Source organism: Schizophyllum commune, assembly GCF_000143185.2.
Source record: "Schizophyllum commune H4-8 unplaced genomic scaffold SCHCOscaffold_12, whole genome shotgun sequence".
Classification (NCBI taxonomy): domain Eukaryota; kingdom Fungi; phylum Basidiomycota; class Agaricomycetes; order Agaricales; family Schizophyllaceae; genus Schizophyllum; species Schizophyllum commune.
The window spans coordinates 1,270,197-1,282,762 of NW_026089549.1; the positions used below are offsets into that span (position 1 = coordinate 1,270,197).

Below are 12,566 nucleotides of genomic sequence, written 5' to 3' on the forward strand. Positions count from 1 at the left end.
CGTTGACCTGTCACCCCACATATGGCCAGCTGCTCACCGCAACCTGTATAGTTGGTCATATGCACTGTATGCATGATCTGCGACTACCTCCGGCCTCCCTGATTATCATTCTCATGCAGTGCCGTGACGGCACTCCTGGGAAGTCGTCGACTGCTTGCCGTACTACAATTCAGTAACAACCAATAAGCTACCAAACACCCTCAACCCTCTACCCAACTTATCCGAGTTACCGTGTCCGCCCTAGCATCTGATCAGCCTTCTCAATACAACGCATACCACCCGTGTTCAACGTACGGCAAGCTTACTTCCCCACCCTGATCGCGCCTGATCACAACGAGTTGCGTACCCTGCCGACGAGTGAGCACTCATCCAGAAAATAAAGACCTCGTACATCTGCAAGACGCGCAATGGCATGAACGGTACCGGTAACAGTCCGGGACGCGCCGTCCCAGAACCAGACTCTATCGCTGACCTGGAAACTGGTCAGGACCTACATGTAAACATAACATAGAAACTGGAAACCTACAACAAATGGATTCATAGCAAAAATACGCAATGGGGTGCAGACGTGTACCGTCGACAACCTCTCCCAGTAAAGTACCACCTTATATACTCAACCATGGCACACCTACCTCGCCTCACAATATAGCATTGAGAAACGGCATTCTGGCGCCCTGCCGTACAAGCCAATGCCCACAGTCTATCCAGACAGCGCAATCAGGTAGCCCCCACAACCCATCCCCAAATGGTGAGCGCCCACCTATGGGCCAGAAGACCAACTCAATTATAACGGCAGAAGGGAGGATATAAGATGAAAGAGGGGCAACGACGGAGGCCATAACTCCCAGCCCGCTAAGTTCCCCGCTTGTGATGGCATCACCGATCGCCCTCGGCCCGACCGGAACGCCCACCGGAACGCCCACCCATCACCACGACACTCTCCTTCCTGACCGTACACCCGTCTTCTCGTTGCCCCGGTGGCTAGCCCTACTCCCAAGCCGCATCTGTACCTGGACCACCTCCACCGTGAAGCGCCTCCGAAATATGACATCCAAGGCCAGACGCGTACAACTACCAATCGAGCTTAGTACGTAGTGCAACGCACCCGCCGCCTGACACTGAATCATCATAGACACGAAGCCCGAGTGTACACCTCACCCCAGCATTGGCATACCACCCCCAGACGCATTCTACTTTCGCATATCCGACGTTAACGAGTATAGAGACATCTTCACCCGTCTGCCCTTGACACGACAGGACTTTCCGCCGGTCGACCTCCCAACCCCCCCGCCGTCTGTCCTGCCGAACGAGGCCCATCCCGAGTACCGCCTCTCCACATATGACCACACTCCCGTAGGATACCTCCGTCCAACCTCCCAACACCGTACCCTACCTCTCCCATCCCATTACCTTCGCAGCGATCCACCCTCGCACGATCACAACGCCGCCCAGATACTCGTTCCCCATCGACATGCTGCCGACTAGGCTGAATGTCCGGCAAGCATGCACATCTGAGATGCCGACGAGGCTACTACCCCGCCACCGCCCGGTCCCTAGTACATACACAACCGACTGGAAATTGAAAACGGGCATCCTGGGACGCTCATAGAATACACGATTGAACTGTGTCCCCTGTGCTTAATCAAATACATATATACACGACCGGAAAAGTCATCTCTCCTCACAGGCTCAGAACACCAACCGGCCCACGGCGCTCATATCATGAACAAATCCGGCGTGCCCAGCTCCGCACGCCACAAATTCTCCGGCGTGCCCATCTCCGCACGCCACAAATTCATATCGACGCCACAAAATAAGGAAAGATGATCACACCGCGCACTCGCTACCGCCGAATACTCGCCTCCACACCGCCCACAGACGCTTACCGAAAACACACCCTCACCACCCATGACCCAAGACACGACATACATTGCACCCCGCGGTGCCCCGCCGCAACCCACTAGGTCATACGGAAAACCGCTTGCACATGAACCGCTGCTGATGAGGACCGCAGACCTATAGAGAGACCAACACGACGCATGGAAGACGACATCGCAGGCGCATAGATGACGCCCCCCAAACAAAGTACGCCCTACCAATATTTCCCCCTTTCTCCCTTATAATACCGAACCCAGACACGCCAAAATCATCCGCACGTACCCCAACGAACGGAACCCAAGCTCTTTACCGAATCCTACGCCGCACACACAGTTATGCAACAGCACACCCCCATGCAGACCGAAGCCGATTTCCCGGGCCTCCCCAAGGGCCCGCCCCGCCCGCCCTCCCCGCCTTCCCGCCCGTCCTCCCCCCCGAGAGACATCATGGAACGCATCAGGCTGAACGCCGCGGTGACCCGCGAGGAACAGGAAGCCAGGAAACGCCAGCGGCGCGGCTCCGACCCTGACTCCCGCGCCCCAGCGGGAAAGGGGAAGAAGGCAAGGCCTGAACCCCAATCCCTCGCGAAGGCGGCCGACCAGCACCCGAGCGGCCCCCAGAGCACCCTGCCGTCTACGAGTGCCCATACCCTCGCAGACGCCGCCCCTCAGCAGCCCGCGGAGGCTCCCTCTGCACTACCCCAGCAAAGTGCTGCACTCGCCTTCGGGGACACCTCGCATCCATCCCAGAACGCACCGAACCCCTTGAACGCTCATAATCCACCCGCCCCTCCACGGGCACACCCTATCCCGTATACACACGAGACCCCGCCGCTGCCACCCGCTGCGCCCCCCTTCGTCCTGCACCCGCGTATTGAGCTTACGCCGCCCCCCACCGGTGGCTTCCGCATCCCGGCGGGATGGTACTCGGACAACGTCCTGTGGGGTCGACCCATGGATGAGCAATTTGCTGCTCGTGAGGTACGTACCACTCCACTACAGACAAAACAAACGTACTCAACAATATGTTCTAGGACCCGAATGGCGACACCTTCCTCGCCTACGAGCTCCCCATAAGATACTCAGGGAACGCCGCGGACGCCATACGCATGGCTGACGTCCTTAATCTCATCGCCCCTCCTGGAACTCGTTCCCTCGTCACTCCCGCAGGGACCGTGGACAACATCCAGAACTACACGGAACGGTACAAACCCGTCACTCGAGTCGTCCGAGGCATCGACCCCATAGTCGTCCGCGCCATCCTCGACTTCGGTATCTTCTCCACAGACCGCCTGACCTTCATTGCCCTCCCCCTGCACCCTACCATCGGACCATGGCTATGCCGGGTTCGTAACCTTATCTACCGACCCGAAGACGCCACCCACGTCGTCAGCCTCATCCAGAACAAGCTTGTCGGCGACAACACCTTTGTCGACTTCATTAAGATGAACCACGACGCCATCCCAGGACATTCGACCATGACGGAGCAACAGCGACTCACCCATACCATCCACACCATTCGGGTCGAGGCGGAAGCCCTCACGACGCCCGACGGTATCGATATCGTCGACTGGCACGTCTTCATGGACTCCCCGACAACCATCATCGCCGAGTATCGCAACCTACTCGACATCGTCCTAAATATCGCCTTCAACACCCCTCTCAACGGATGGGGCCGCGCTGAGCGATACGACAAGACTCCGTGCTCGTACTGCCGCTCTGCGGCCCACAAGATTGTGATGTGTAAGCTACACCTCACGGCCGGCTGGAAGGGACGCCCCCCGTCGCGCAATGCCCAGGAGGCTACCCCTACTCACCCAGCTACGGCCTTCGGGGACGTGCGCATCGCAGACGACCCGATGCCGTATAACGGCCCGGCTTATGGCAACCGAGGCTCGAGAGGCTCCTTCCCGTCCTGGGGAGCCCGAGGCGGGACGAGGGGCAATTATCGCGGAGGCAATCGCGGACGGCCCTCCTTCTACGGATAATTAGTTGTACTCTACTGAACTTTCCTGTACACGTACACAACACCTTACCTAGCTCGACATAGTGATACGAACGATGTAACCCTCCAGTACCGTGTGCACGAATCATCGATGTTTTTCGTCATAACAAGGACTTCACGAATTCTCGTCTGCCTGACGCCGTACAGACAACGGCCCTCGACTAATAAAGATATTCGTATATAACTCCTCCTGTATCTCAGTAGCAAAGTCCCACAGAAGAGTCGTGTCGTCGTCATAATCGAAGGGTAGAGAGTAACCCGACAGCACACCGTCGCGCATACACGCCTCAGCATCGCGCGCTGGGTGGCTTGCCTGAAACTCCTGTATATATGGCCGAATGATGTCACTCCTAGCATCGACATCGCTCGCGCTCGCCTCTCGAACAACGATAGAAACAATGCGTAGGAACAGACCCTGCCACCCAACATGACCGATAACGCGCCCGAGCGAGTTACATGCGAGTTTATACTTAGCCAGCGATGCTGAGCTCAACGTCGGCGATAAACGTTGGGGACGGAAATAACAAGCGGTCCCACGGGAATACCAGCGATGCCAGATAATGGCCTCTTCGAGCGAGAACTCATCTCTGATTTGTGGCCCGAGCAACTACACCTCTCAGCCGCATACCTCAAGAACGAAATGAAGCACTTACATCCAGACCATGCGGGTGAGCATTGAGGTACACCCCCAGAGGGAGACCAAAGCGACCACCAGCTGGGAATATGGATTGACTATTGAGCAAGCGACAATGGCGTAGAATCTTACCCTCAGATCGCACATACTGCTGGACGCAGAAAAGCACTAAATCCATTCGCGAAGGGGAAGACATGATGGTTAGGAGAAGGTTCAGACGAGTCCGCACTCCCACTATGCGAACGCATGTATGACGCGCGGGTCACCCGCCAGGGCCCTTAATTGGGGAGCCCAAATCCCTGATAGACAAGACAAGTCACCAAATCACACCCCATGAATTACACACCATATCTACCACCACAATCCACAGCCACGGGCCCTCTGCCGGTACACGAGGAGGGTCTGGATGACGGCGCCATCCCACGCTCACATCCGCCGATGAGCGAGTCCATACCAACTTCTGGCGGGGGCCGAGGCGACTGGGGTACTAGCCCCGGCTCGTCGGTGACAAACCGACTACCCACAAGTGCCCCGCTCGGCGCCTGGGGTGCGAGGGTTGCCGATGCTACACGTGAGCACCTCCAAGAGTTCGCAACTGCACGACGTCCCGAGTCGGCAGGCGAGGGGCGACGGACTGATGCGACCTCTGGACTGGAAAAGAATGAGGTGGGCGGCGGAGACGGCAGGGAATGGACGAACGGAGTGCACCTACCACACCCCGGGCCTTTATCCCCTACCGCTCAGCCGCCGCAAGGGAGCGTTGATGAAATGGGACGGAGACGGCCGATGAGGCTGCAAGATGAGAACGACACTCATATCACGTCGACGGACAGAACCGAACATGACGCCCTCACAGGGACGGAGGACATAGCGCCTATTGAACTGAATCATCAGAATCCCGAACCGGCTGAACCCTTACTTAACGTACCACCTGGCTATAGACCGCGACGAGCCGGAAATCTGCATGACAGCATCCAGCGTAAGACCACGGCCGGTCTGCGAATCGCCTCACTAAATATAAATGGACGGGGCGCAAACTCCATCATGCATATAGGCCACAAGTGGCATGACTTATGGCGTCTCATGAAAGAACAGAGAATCAACGTCATTGGACTACAAGAGACCCACCTAAACAATGACTACCTTCCCGAACTGCAGACCTTCTTCAAAGGAAAACTAAAAGTCTTTAACTCTATCGAAGAAGATAAACCAAACGAGAAAGGGGTTGCGATAGTTCTCAACACGAGACTCACCAACACAACGGATATTGAAGTGCACGACATAATACCCGGGCGTGCCATAATGGTCGTACTCGCGTGGCATGGTGTCCTGAAGCACGCCATCCTCAATACATATGCACCAGCCACAAACGCACCAGATCGACGTAGGTTCTGGATACAACTTACCCAAACAATGATCAATAAGAACCTCCCAGCGCCAGACACTCACCTAGGCGACCATAATATGGTGGAGGACGGCATCGACCGACTACCGTACAAAGCCCCACGCTCGCAATCCTGCTTGCAAGCCCTACACGACTTTAAGAACACCTTCCATCTGTTAGACGGCTGGAGAGAGCTTAATCCGGACTCCAAAATGTATACGCACGAGTACACCGGTGGCGGCCGCGCCAGGCTGGACAGGATCCACGTAACAAAGGCCACCCTAGAACGGAGCCACAGTTGGAAGTCCGAGAGTGTAGGATCCCTAACCGACCACGACCTTGTTAGCTATGTCATGACGAGCGACGATGTTCCCTTTATCGGGAAAGGAAGATGGGCAATCCCACTCTACCTCCTGACTCACCGGCGACTACTAGACCAAATTTGCGAGAAAGGCAACGAAATGCAACTCGAACTCGAGCGCGGCCAACGAGGTGATTGGAGAAGTCGTTCCCCCCAAGAAGCCTGGGTTGACTTTAAGGAACAAACTGCAAAAATGGCGAGAGATCTCGCGAAAATCGCCCTGCCGAAGCTAGAAAAAGACATCGGCGAGTGGTCCGCTCGACTGAAGGCGCTTGAGAACGATACGTCCCTTCCAGATCACGATCGTCAGCACGCTGGAGCTCTCATACGAGCGAAGCTGAGTGAACTCTACGACACGAAGAATGGCAGAGCAAAGAGCAAGTCCGCCGCAGCGGATTTCGTCTTAGGCGAAACCCTGAGCGCGTACTGGACAAAACTGAACAAGGACCACAGACCGCGTGAGATCATGTATCGACTCAGGAAGCGGGACACGAACGAACCCTCTTTTGTCACGAAGTCCGTCGATATGGCTGAACTCGCAAGGGACTACCACGACAACCTACAGAATGAAGGAATGCCTGAAAACACAGATGAGTGGACCGACGCGATCGACAATGTGAAGACATACGTCAAGCGACGCATCTCAGCTGACCAGAAGAGACAGATGGCAGAGAATCTCTCCGAGGACCAGGTCAGAGCAGCCGTGAAGGCGTCCCCGACGAACAAAGCTGCAGGATTGGATGGAATCCCATCGGAACTCTGGAAGGCGTTAGACCGTAAGCGTGCAGCGGAAAAAGATAAGGATATACGTACCTTCGACATCATTAAATGCATGACCATTGTATACAATGACATCGAGAAGAGGGGCCTGCAAAAAGGCAGTAAGTTTGCGGAGGGATGGATGTGCCCGATATACAAGAAAAAAGCGAAGGACGACATAGCAAACTATCGCCCGATAACAGTCTTGAACACGGACTACAAGATATTCACTAAAGCACTTTCCGTCAAACTCACAGACACCGTGGGCGCGATAATTCACAGAGACCAAGCGGGCTTCATGAAAGGACGAAGCATTATGGACCAAACACAACTCACCCATATGGTAATTGAATTAGCGGAAGCCAACGGTCAAGACGGAGCTATAGTAGCGCTCGATCAGGAAAAAGCCTATGACAAGATATCGCACACGTACCTATGGGCAATTGTCGACGCCTTCGGGTATCCTGCCCACTTTATCAATGCGCTAAGAACCCTGTATGTTAACGCGGAAACAGTCGTCGTCATTAACGGCGAGATTAGCTCGAAATTTAAGGTAAGGCGAGGAGTGCGCCAAGGCGATCCTATATCCTGTCTGCTCTTCAACATGGCTATCGAACCTCTTGCGGAGATGCTGCGGCAGTCGCCCCTGAAGGGCATTCAGATCCCCGGTGCAGCCAACCGGCTCATAGCGTCGCTATTTGCGGATGACACGACCACTTACCTGGCTAAGACCGACACATGGGGTACGTTGTGGTGCGTCCTGAAATCCTGGTGTAAAGCGTCACTAGCGAAATTCAACGATGGAAAGACGGAACTCATACCCATAGGAAGCGAGGAACACCGCGCACGAGTCATAGCGACGCGCAAACTTGGAGAAGACCAAGAAGAACTACCGACGGATCTCCATATCGCACAGGACGCCGAGCCTATAAGATCCTTGGGAGCGTGGGTAGGAAACAAGATCAAACAAGCGGGAATATGGTCAAAACAGATCGAACGGTCGCACTCCCACTTGACGAGGGCCGAACAAACAAATCCTTCAATGGAAGGTCGTAAGCATATGAACGACATGTATGTACGACAAACAACCGAATACCTGTGCAAAGTCCAAGGAATGCCGAAGATGATTGAAACCATGCTGGATAAGATGGCCAACAGCGCCTTTTGGGGAGGCAGAGGGCCAACGATAGCCATGGGCACGATCCAGGATAGCGCCGACAACGGTGGGCGAGGACTGATGAGCCTGAAAGTCAGAAATAAAGCCGTCGACCTCGCGTGGGCAAAGAGGTTCCTAGAGGGGGGAGAACACGCACCGCTATGGACCCACGCCCTACGTGCAATATGCAAGACACACCTCACTAGCGGTGACGCCGCCAAATGCGCCCACAACTCTTACGAAAACCACATCATCCAAGACCTACAGATAAATACACGCGACCTCCCGCCAAATGCGAAGAGAGTTATGGCCACCATCAAGAGGTACGGTGTACGCTTCGACCCGGTTAACCCTGCACAGAGCATCAAGGAAGGCCTACCAATTTGGCACCACATCTTCATACCGAAGAATAGACGCCCTCGGTATAACACGCTCGCGTGCAAGTGCCTCAGAGCGGTCCACGGCGTCCACACAGTGGGCGACACTATACAATTCGTGAGTACGGTATCAGCCGACGAGAATCACCAACACACAACACATTGCCCTTGCTCCGCATGCGAACACGCTCGGAATCTTGGATGCCGCGATCCCCACAAGTGCGTGCGGGACGCCAACAAGGTCCTCAACAAGCTGCCTGCAAAATGGGACCCGAGGATAAGCTTCAAATCGCACTACGACCTCACCAACGATGAAGCGAAACGTAACAAGGACAACGCCAAAACAGGAGGACCCGTCATCTTCGATCCCGCAATCCGCGAAGAGAAGACGCTAGAGGAGTGTTACCGACTTTTTGCACACCACAACGCCCAAGACACACAACCACGACCGGACAACCCCCTCGCTGACCCTAGGAATCCCTATAGAGTCGTGTACCTCAGCGAGAGGAAGATAGCCGACAACCATACAGGACGGACAACTAACATGGCTGCTGGGATATGGTCAGACGTGGAGGAGAGAGGAGAGCGCAAAAGCATACGCACCTCCAGGAAGACCGACGGATACGCGCTCCTAACGGCCATGCAGGACGTCCTCAACAGAGCGGAAGCAGAGGAGAACATTGAGTTCGTCATACCACAGCGTAGCCTCATCATCGCGCTCACCAAAGATCTGCAACGCCACGACGACGAAGGGTGGATGAATGTTCCGAACAGACCCCAAGCCCAAACCCTCGTTGCGAAACTGAGGAGTAGACCTGGCAGGACGGCCATGCGAGTGCCCTCTAGAAATGAAGACGGTATTAAGAGGGCGAACGAGTTAGCAAGCGACGGTCTCAGGCTCCATGCCCACACGCACAATAGTATCGCGTCTAGCCCGTTCGAAGTGCGAGGGGCAGCGATGCACAAAATGACCCAACGCCACTTCTACAGCGCGCTCATGGACATCAAAAGACCACCGGTGAGGAGACAAACTGCCCCCAACCTACAGAACGCGAAGACGGCTTTGGACCGCGGAGGAAAGACTCCCACAGATCGTCAATTTTGGCGCTCGATGCGAAGCCGAGTCCTACGACGTAATGTTCGTCAGTTCATCTATAAAGCTGCACACGATGCCCACAGATGCGGACGACACTGGAAAGACATCCCAGAGTGCGAACACCGAGTCTACTGCCACCACTGTAGTGAGGAAGGCATTCTCGTCGAGGAGTCACTCCAGCACATACTCACCGAATGCGACGCGCCAGGCCAACAAGACATATGGAATAGGGCCAGGCAGATATGCACGGAGCGAAATCTTCAATGCCCCACCATATCGATGGGATCCATTCTAAGCTGCGCCCTCAGGGTCGTAAGAGACGAATCGGGAAAACCAAAGCAGGGGGACAGCCGATTCCTCCAAATTCTTATATCGGAGAGCGCGTACATGGTCTGGTTAGCGAGAAACGAGAGAGTTATCCAACATGAGAACGATAGGACCAAGTACGCGAGCCCAAGGTCGCTCAGAGACAAACTCGACAGCCAACTTCGAAGGCGCCGGGCGATTGACATGGAACTCAAAGACAAACGGAGATACGGAGCCAAGGCCATCGCGCACGACCTCGCCGACGCCACGTGGGAGGGCACGACTTTCCACGACCAGCAACCACCCTAAATGCGACTTGCAGCAGGCCCGAGTCTTTAGTGGGTGCTCAGAGAGCGAAAGGCCCACACTGACTTACCGTCGAGAAGCGGAAGTCGTGCCGCCAACAAGGGCACGAGGCATTTTCTCGGGGGAGCCTTAATCCTGCTGCCATAAAGTCGTAGCCAACCAAACGCTGGTGAAAGGGGGACAACCAAGATTGTATTGCTCTGAACCATATAGCTCCACAAAAAAAAAAAAAAAAGAAACAACGCGCGCATGATCGCTTCTGAGAATTTGTCACGTGACCTCCCCAGAATGGACCTACAGCAGTACATATTCAATAAATAATGGGACATACCTCTCCTGCGTCGCCTGGACCTGTTGGACTCTTGTTGGCGCGTCTCTAAGAATAATATGTATCATATTCCAGAGGCACTTGGATTGTATGTAGGGAACATCTCTTGACACATATTAAACATCCGGACTGCGTAATCCTAGTAAAAATTCTCGAAAGCTTGCCACTGTGTAGGGGTCGTTGTAAATACTGGCCAATCCACCTCGTATGCTTCCCAGAGTAGCCATCACCGCTACACCCGGCTGCGATATGTCGGAGACGCCCGGATCCAGGACAGCAAAAACTTGGTGGCTCGGCCGTATCCCTAGGTGATAGTTAAAGTGAACCCAGTAGACTCGCTTAGCAGGAGATTCGGCGTGTGCCGCAATCTCGGCGTCGACCTCGGCCATAATATCAGAGCCATGTCGCTGGAGATAATCGATAGTAAAGATTGCAGCGAACTGAATCTCTATGCGTCGGAGCCAGGCTGAGCCTAAAAGCAAGATGCGAGTCAGCAATGCATTGCCTGAGCAACGGCAAGCCTTGCGTACCAGGAAGTAACCTGAAGAAGAATTCGCGGCACTTTGGTTTATGCTCGGACCAGTGCACTCTTTGGCATGCTTGCGAGCAATATACGACGGTGGAGCAACGACAAATCTTCAAACGAACTTGCTCGTCAAGTATACTGTGTGTACACTGAGAGATGGTCATGCTCAGCAATGCTTTCATAGCTTGTGCATGTCGACATACCTCGAGGTTGCCACATACATTAATGTGCGTACCAAGCACTTGTGCAAGCGCATATCGTCCATTGTACTCAAAATCCAGCTCGGCACCATCCACCATGTTTTCCATTCGCGCGAACCGAACAATGGGACAGGATGCTTGTCTCCGAGAAGGCGAGCGACGGGGAAGAAGATAGAGCGTTTGAAGATAAAAGCCAAAATACGGGTGATCTGCCCATCGGTACGGACGTTTAGGGAGATCATCTTCGGCAACACGCCCAGCTGTAGAGCCCGGAGGAGCGAGCGATCATCTTCCGATGTACACCATATCTGGAGAAGAAATCTGCATGCCATTATGGCCGCATCCTTCGACTTATCGTGAGTGCTTGAGCGTGCCTCGAGCTCCACGAATAGCTCGACAAGCATGCGTATGGTATCGCGTGAATGATGAGGTATGGTCAAAGCCTGCCAAATAAATGCTCCCATGGTGTGGAAGTGTTCCCGACACACATCCACTACCAGCGCTCCTTCCGTGTCTCTGCATAGGCATATGTTCTCCACAATCTGCCTATACAGACGTTTCGGACGCATCCCGGTAACAAGCAACGCCTCTGTGATCCAAGAGCGAGATTGCCCGTCGTCGTCTCTGACAAAGACCATGACGTCTACGTGAATCTCGTCGAATAAGCGCCTGGCTTCGGTGCTAAAACGGTCGGTCGTCTGGGAATACATGGGAAAGTGTAGCCAGAGATCAAAGAGCAAGCTGATCACTTCCGGCGTCTGCTCCATCAGGTCGAGGAATGAGGCTTTGTAACGAGTGAGTGGGTCATAGGCAGTCGCGAGCACTTTGGCAAACTTGATACAGAAGATGACGCATTGCTGCTTGGGTTGGATGAAGTTGAGCCAGCGGACAAGGGTGGACCACCAGCGACGGATGTACCGCACGACTGGATCACGAAATTGGGCTGCAAGAGCAGGACGGCGCCGCGTGAAGTACAATGTGCCGAAAATGGCTGTGAGTGCCGTCATAGCCTTAGTCATCGTAGGATCGTCGTACAGACGCTGGTGCGGGGCCAGCGTTAGAGGGTTGATCAGGAGCTCTGGGAACGCATCATCGGGTGCAAGCAGCATGATAATCCTGGATACTATGGGTGCCCAGCGTTCGGCTGGCGCCCTCTCGATAGAGTGTTGGAGTTGTATAATCTCCGAAGAGCGAGGCAGGGCCATGGTGAAGACGCTGGGCGCAGGTTGCAGATGGCGGTCCGGAGGAAAC

The 12,566-nt window shown here is 54.7% G+C and overlaps 7 protein-coding genes across 7 annotated transcripts; 5 read left to right on the forward strand and 2 right to left on the reverse strand.

Annotated features, from left to right (window-relative positions):
- Nucleotides 1-200: 200 nt before the first annotated feature.
- On the reverse strand, nucleotides 201-487 carry SCHCODRAFT_02516581 (uncharacterized protein; the record flags this gene model as incomplete). The annotated part of the gene is made up of 3 exons (XM_050343357.1): nucleotides 201-240; nucleotides 295-347; nucleotides 392-487. Coding segments are annotated over 3 exons (189 nt in total), but the record flags the coding sequence as incomplete, so codon positions are not given.
- Nucleotides 488-972: 485 nt separating this feature from the next.
- Nucleotides 973-1,591, forward strand: SCHCODRAFT_02641281 (uncharacterized protein). Its single transcript, XM_003027587.3, has 2 exons — nucleotides 973-1,087; nucleotides 1,133-1,591. Exons 1-2 carry the CDS (start codon nucleotides 1,045-1,047, stop codon nucleotides 1,483-1,485), a joined length of 396 nt encoding a protein of 131 aa, XP_003027633.2. The 5' UTR covers nucleotides 973-1,044; the 3' UTR covers nucleotides 1,486-1,591.
- Nucleotides 1,592-2,213: 622 nt separating this feature from the next.
- SCHCODRAFT_02554947 (uncharacterized protein) lies at nucleotides 2,214-3,865 on the forward strand (the record flags this gene model as incomplete). The annotated part of the gene is made up of 2 exons (XM_003027588.2): nucleotides 2,214-2,858; nucleotides 2,912-3,865. The coding sequence occupies 2 exons, from the start codon at nucleotides 2,214-2,216 to the stop codon at nucleotides 3,863-3,865; spliced, it is 1,599 nt and encodes a 532-aa protein (XP_003027634.1).
- A 1,437-nt stretch (nucleotides 3,866-5,302) lies between these two features.
- Nucleotides 5,303-7,273, forward strand: SCHCODRAFT_02516548 (DNase I-like protein; the record flags this gene model as incomplete). Its single annotated transcript, XM_050343356.1, has 1 exon — nucleotides 5,303-7,273. A coding segment is annotated over one exon (1,971 nt), but the record flags the coding sequence as incomplete, so codon positions are not given.
- Nucleotides 7,274-7,648: 375 nt separating this feature from the next.
- Nucleotides 7,649-8,188, forward strand: SCHCODRAFT_02466534 (uncharacterized protein; the record flags this gene model as incomplete). The annotated part of the gene is made up of 1 exon (XM_003027589.2): nucleotides 7,649-8,188. A coding segment is annotated over one exon (540 nt), but the record flags the coding sequence as incomplete, so codon positions are not given.
- Nucleotides 8,189-8,212: 24 nt separating this feature from the next.
- Nucleotides 8,213-10,264, forward strand: SCHCODRAFT_02591212 (uncharacterized protein; the record flags this gene model as incomplete). Its single annotated transcript, XM_003027590.2, has 1 exon — nucleotides 8,213-10,264. The coding sequence occupies one exon, from the start codon at nucleotides 8,213-8,215 to the stop codon at nucleotides 10,262-10,264; it is 2,052 nt and encodes a 683-aa protein (XP_003027636.2).
- A 441-nt stretch (nucleotides 10,265-10,705) lies between these two features.
- Nucleotides 10,706-12,520, reverse strand: SCHCODRAFT_02705795 (uncharacterized protein; the record flags this gene model as incomplete). The annotated part of the gene is made up of 3 exons (XM_050347002.1): nucleotides 10,706-11,061; nucleotides 11,120-11,253; nucleotides 11,319-12,520. 3 exons carry the CDS (start codon nucleotides 12,518-12,520, stop codon nucleotides 10,706-10,708), a joined length of 1,692 nt encoding a protein of 563 aa, XP_050198024.1.
- Between the last annotated feature and the right edge of the window lie 46 nt (nucleotides 12,521-12,566).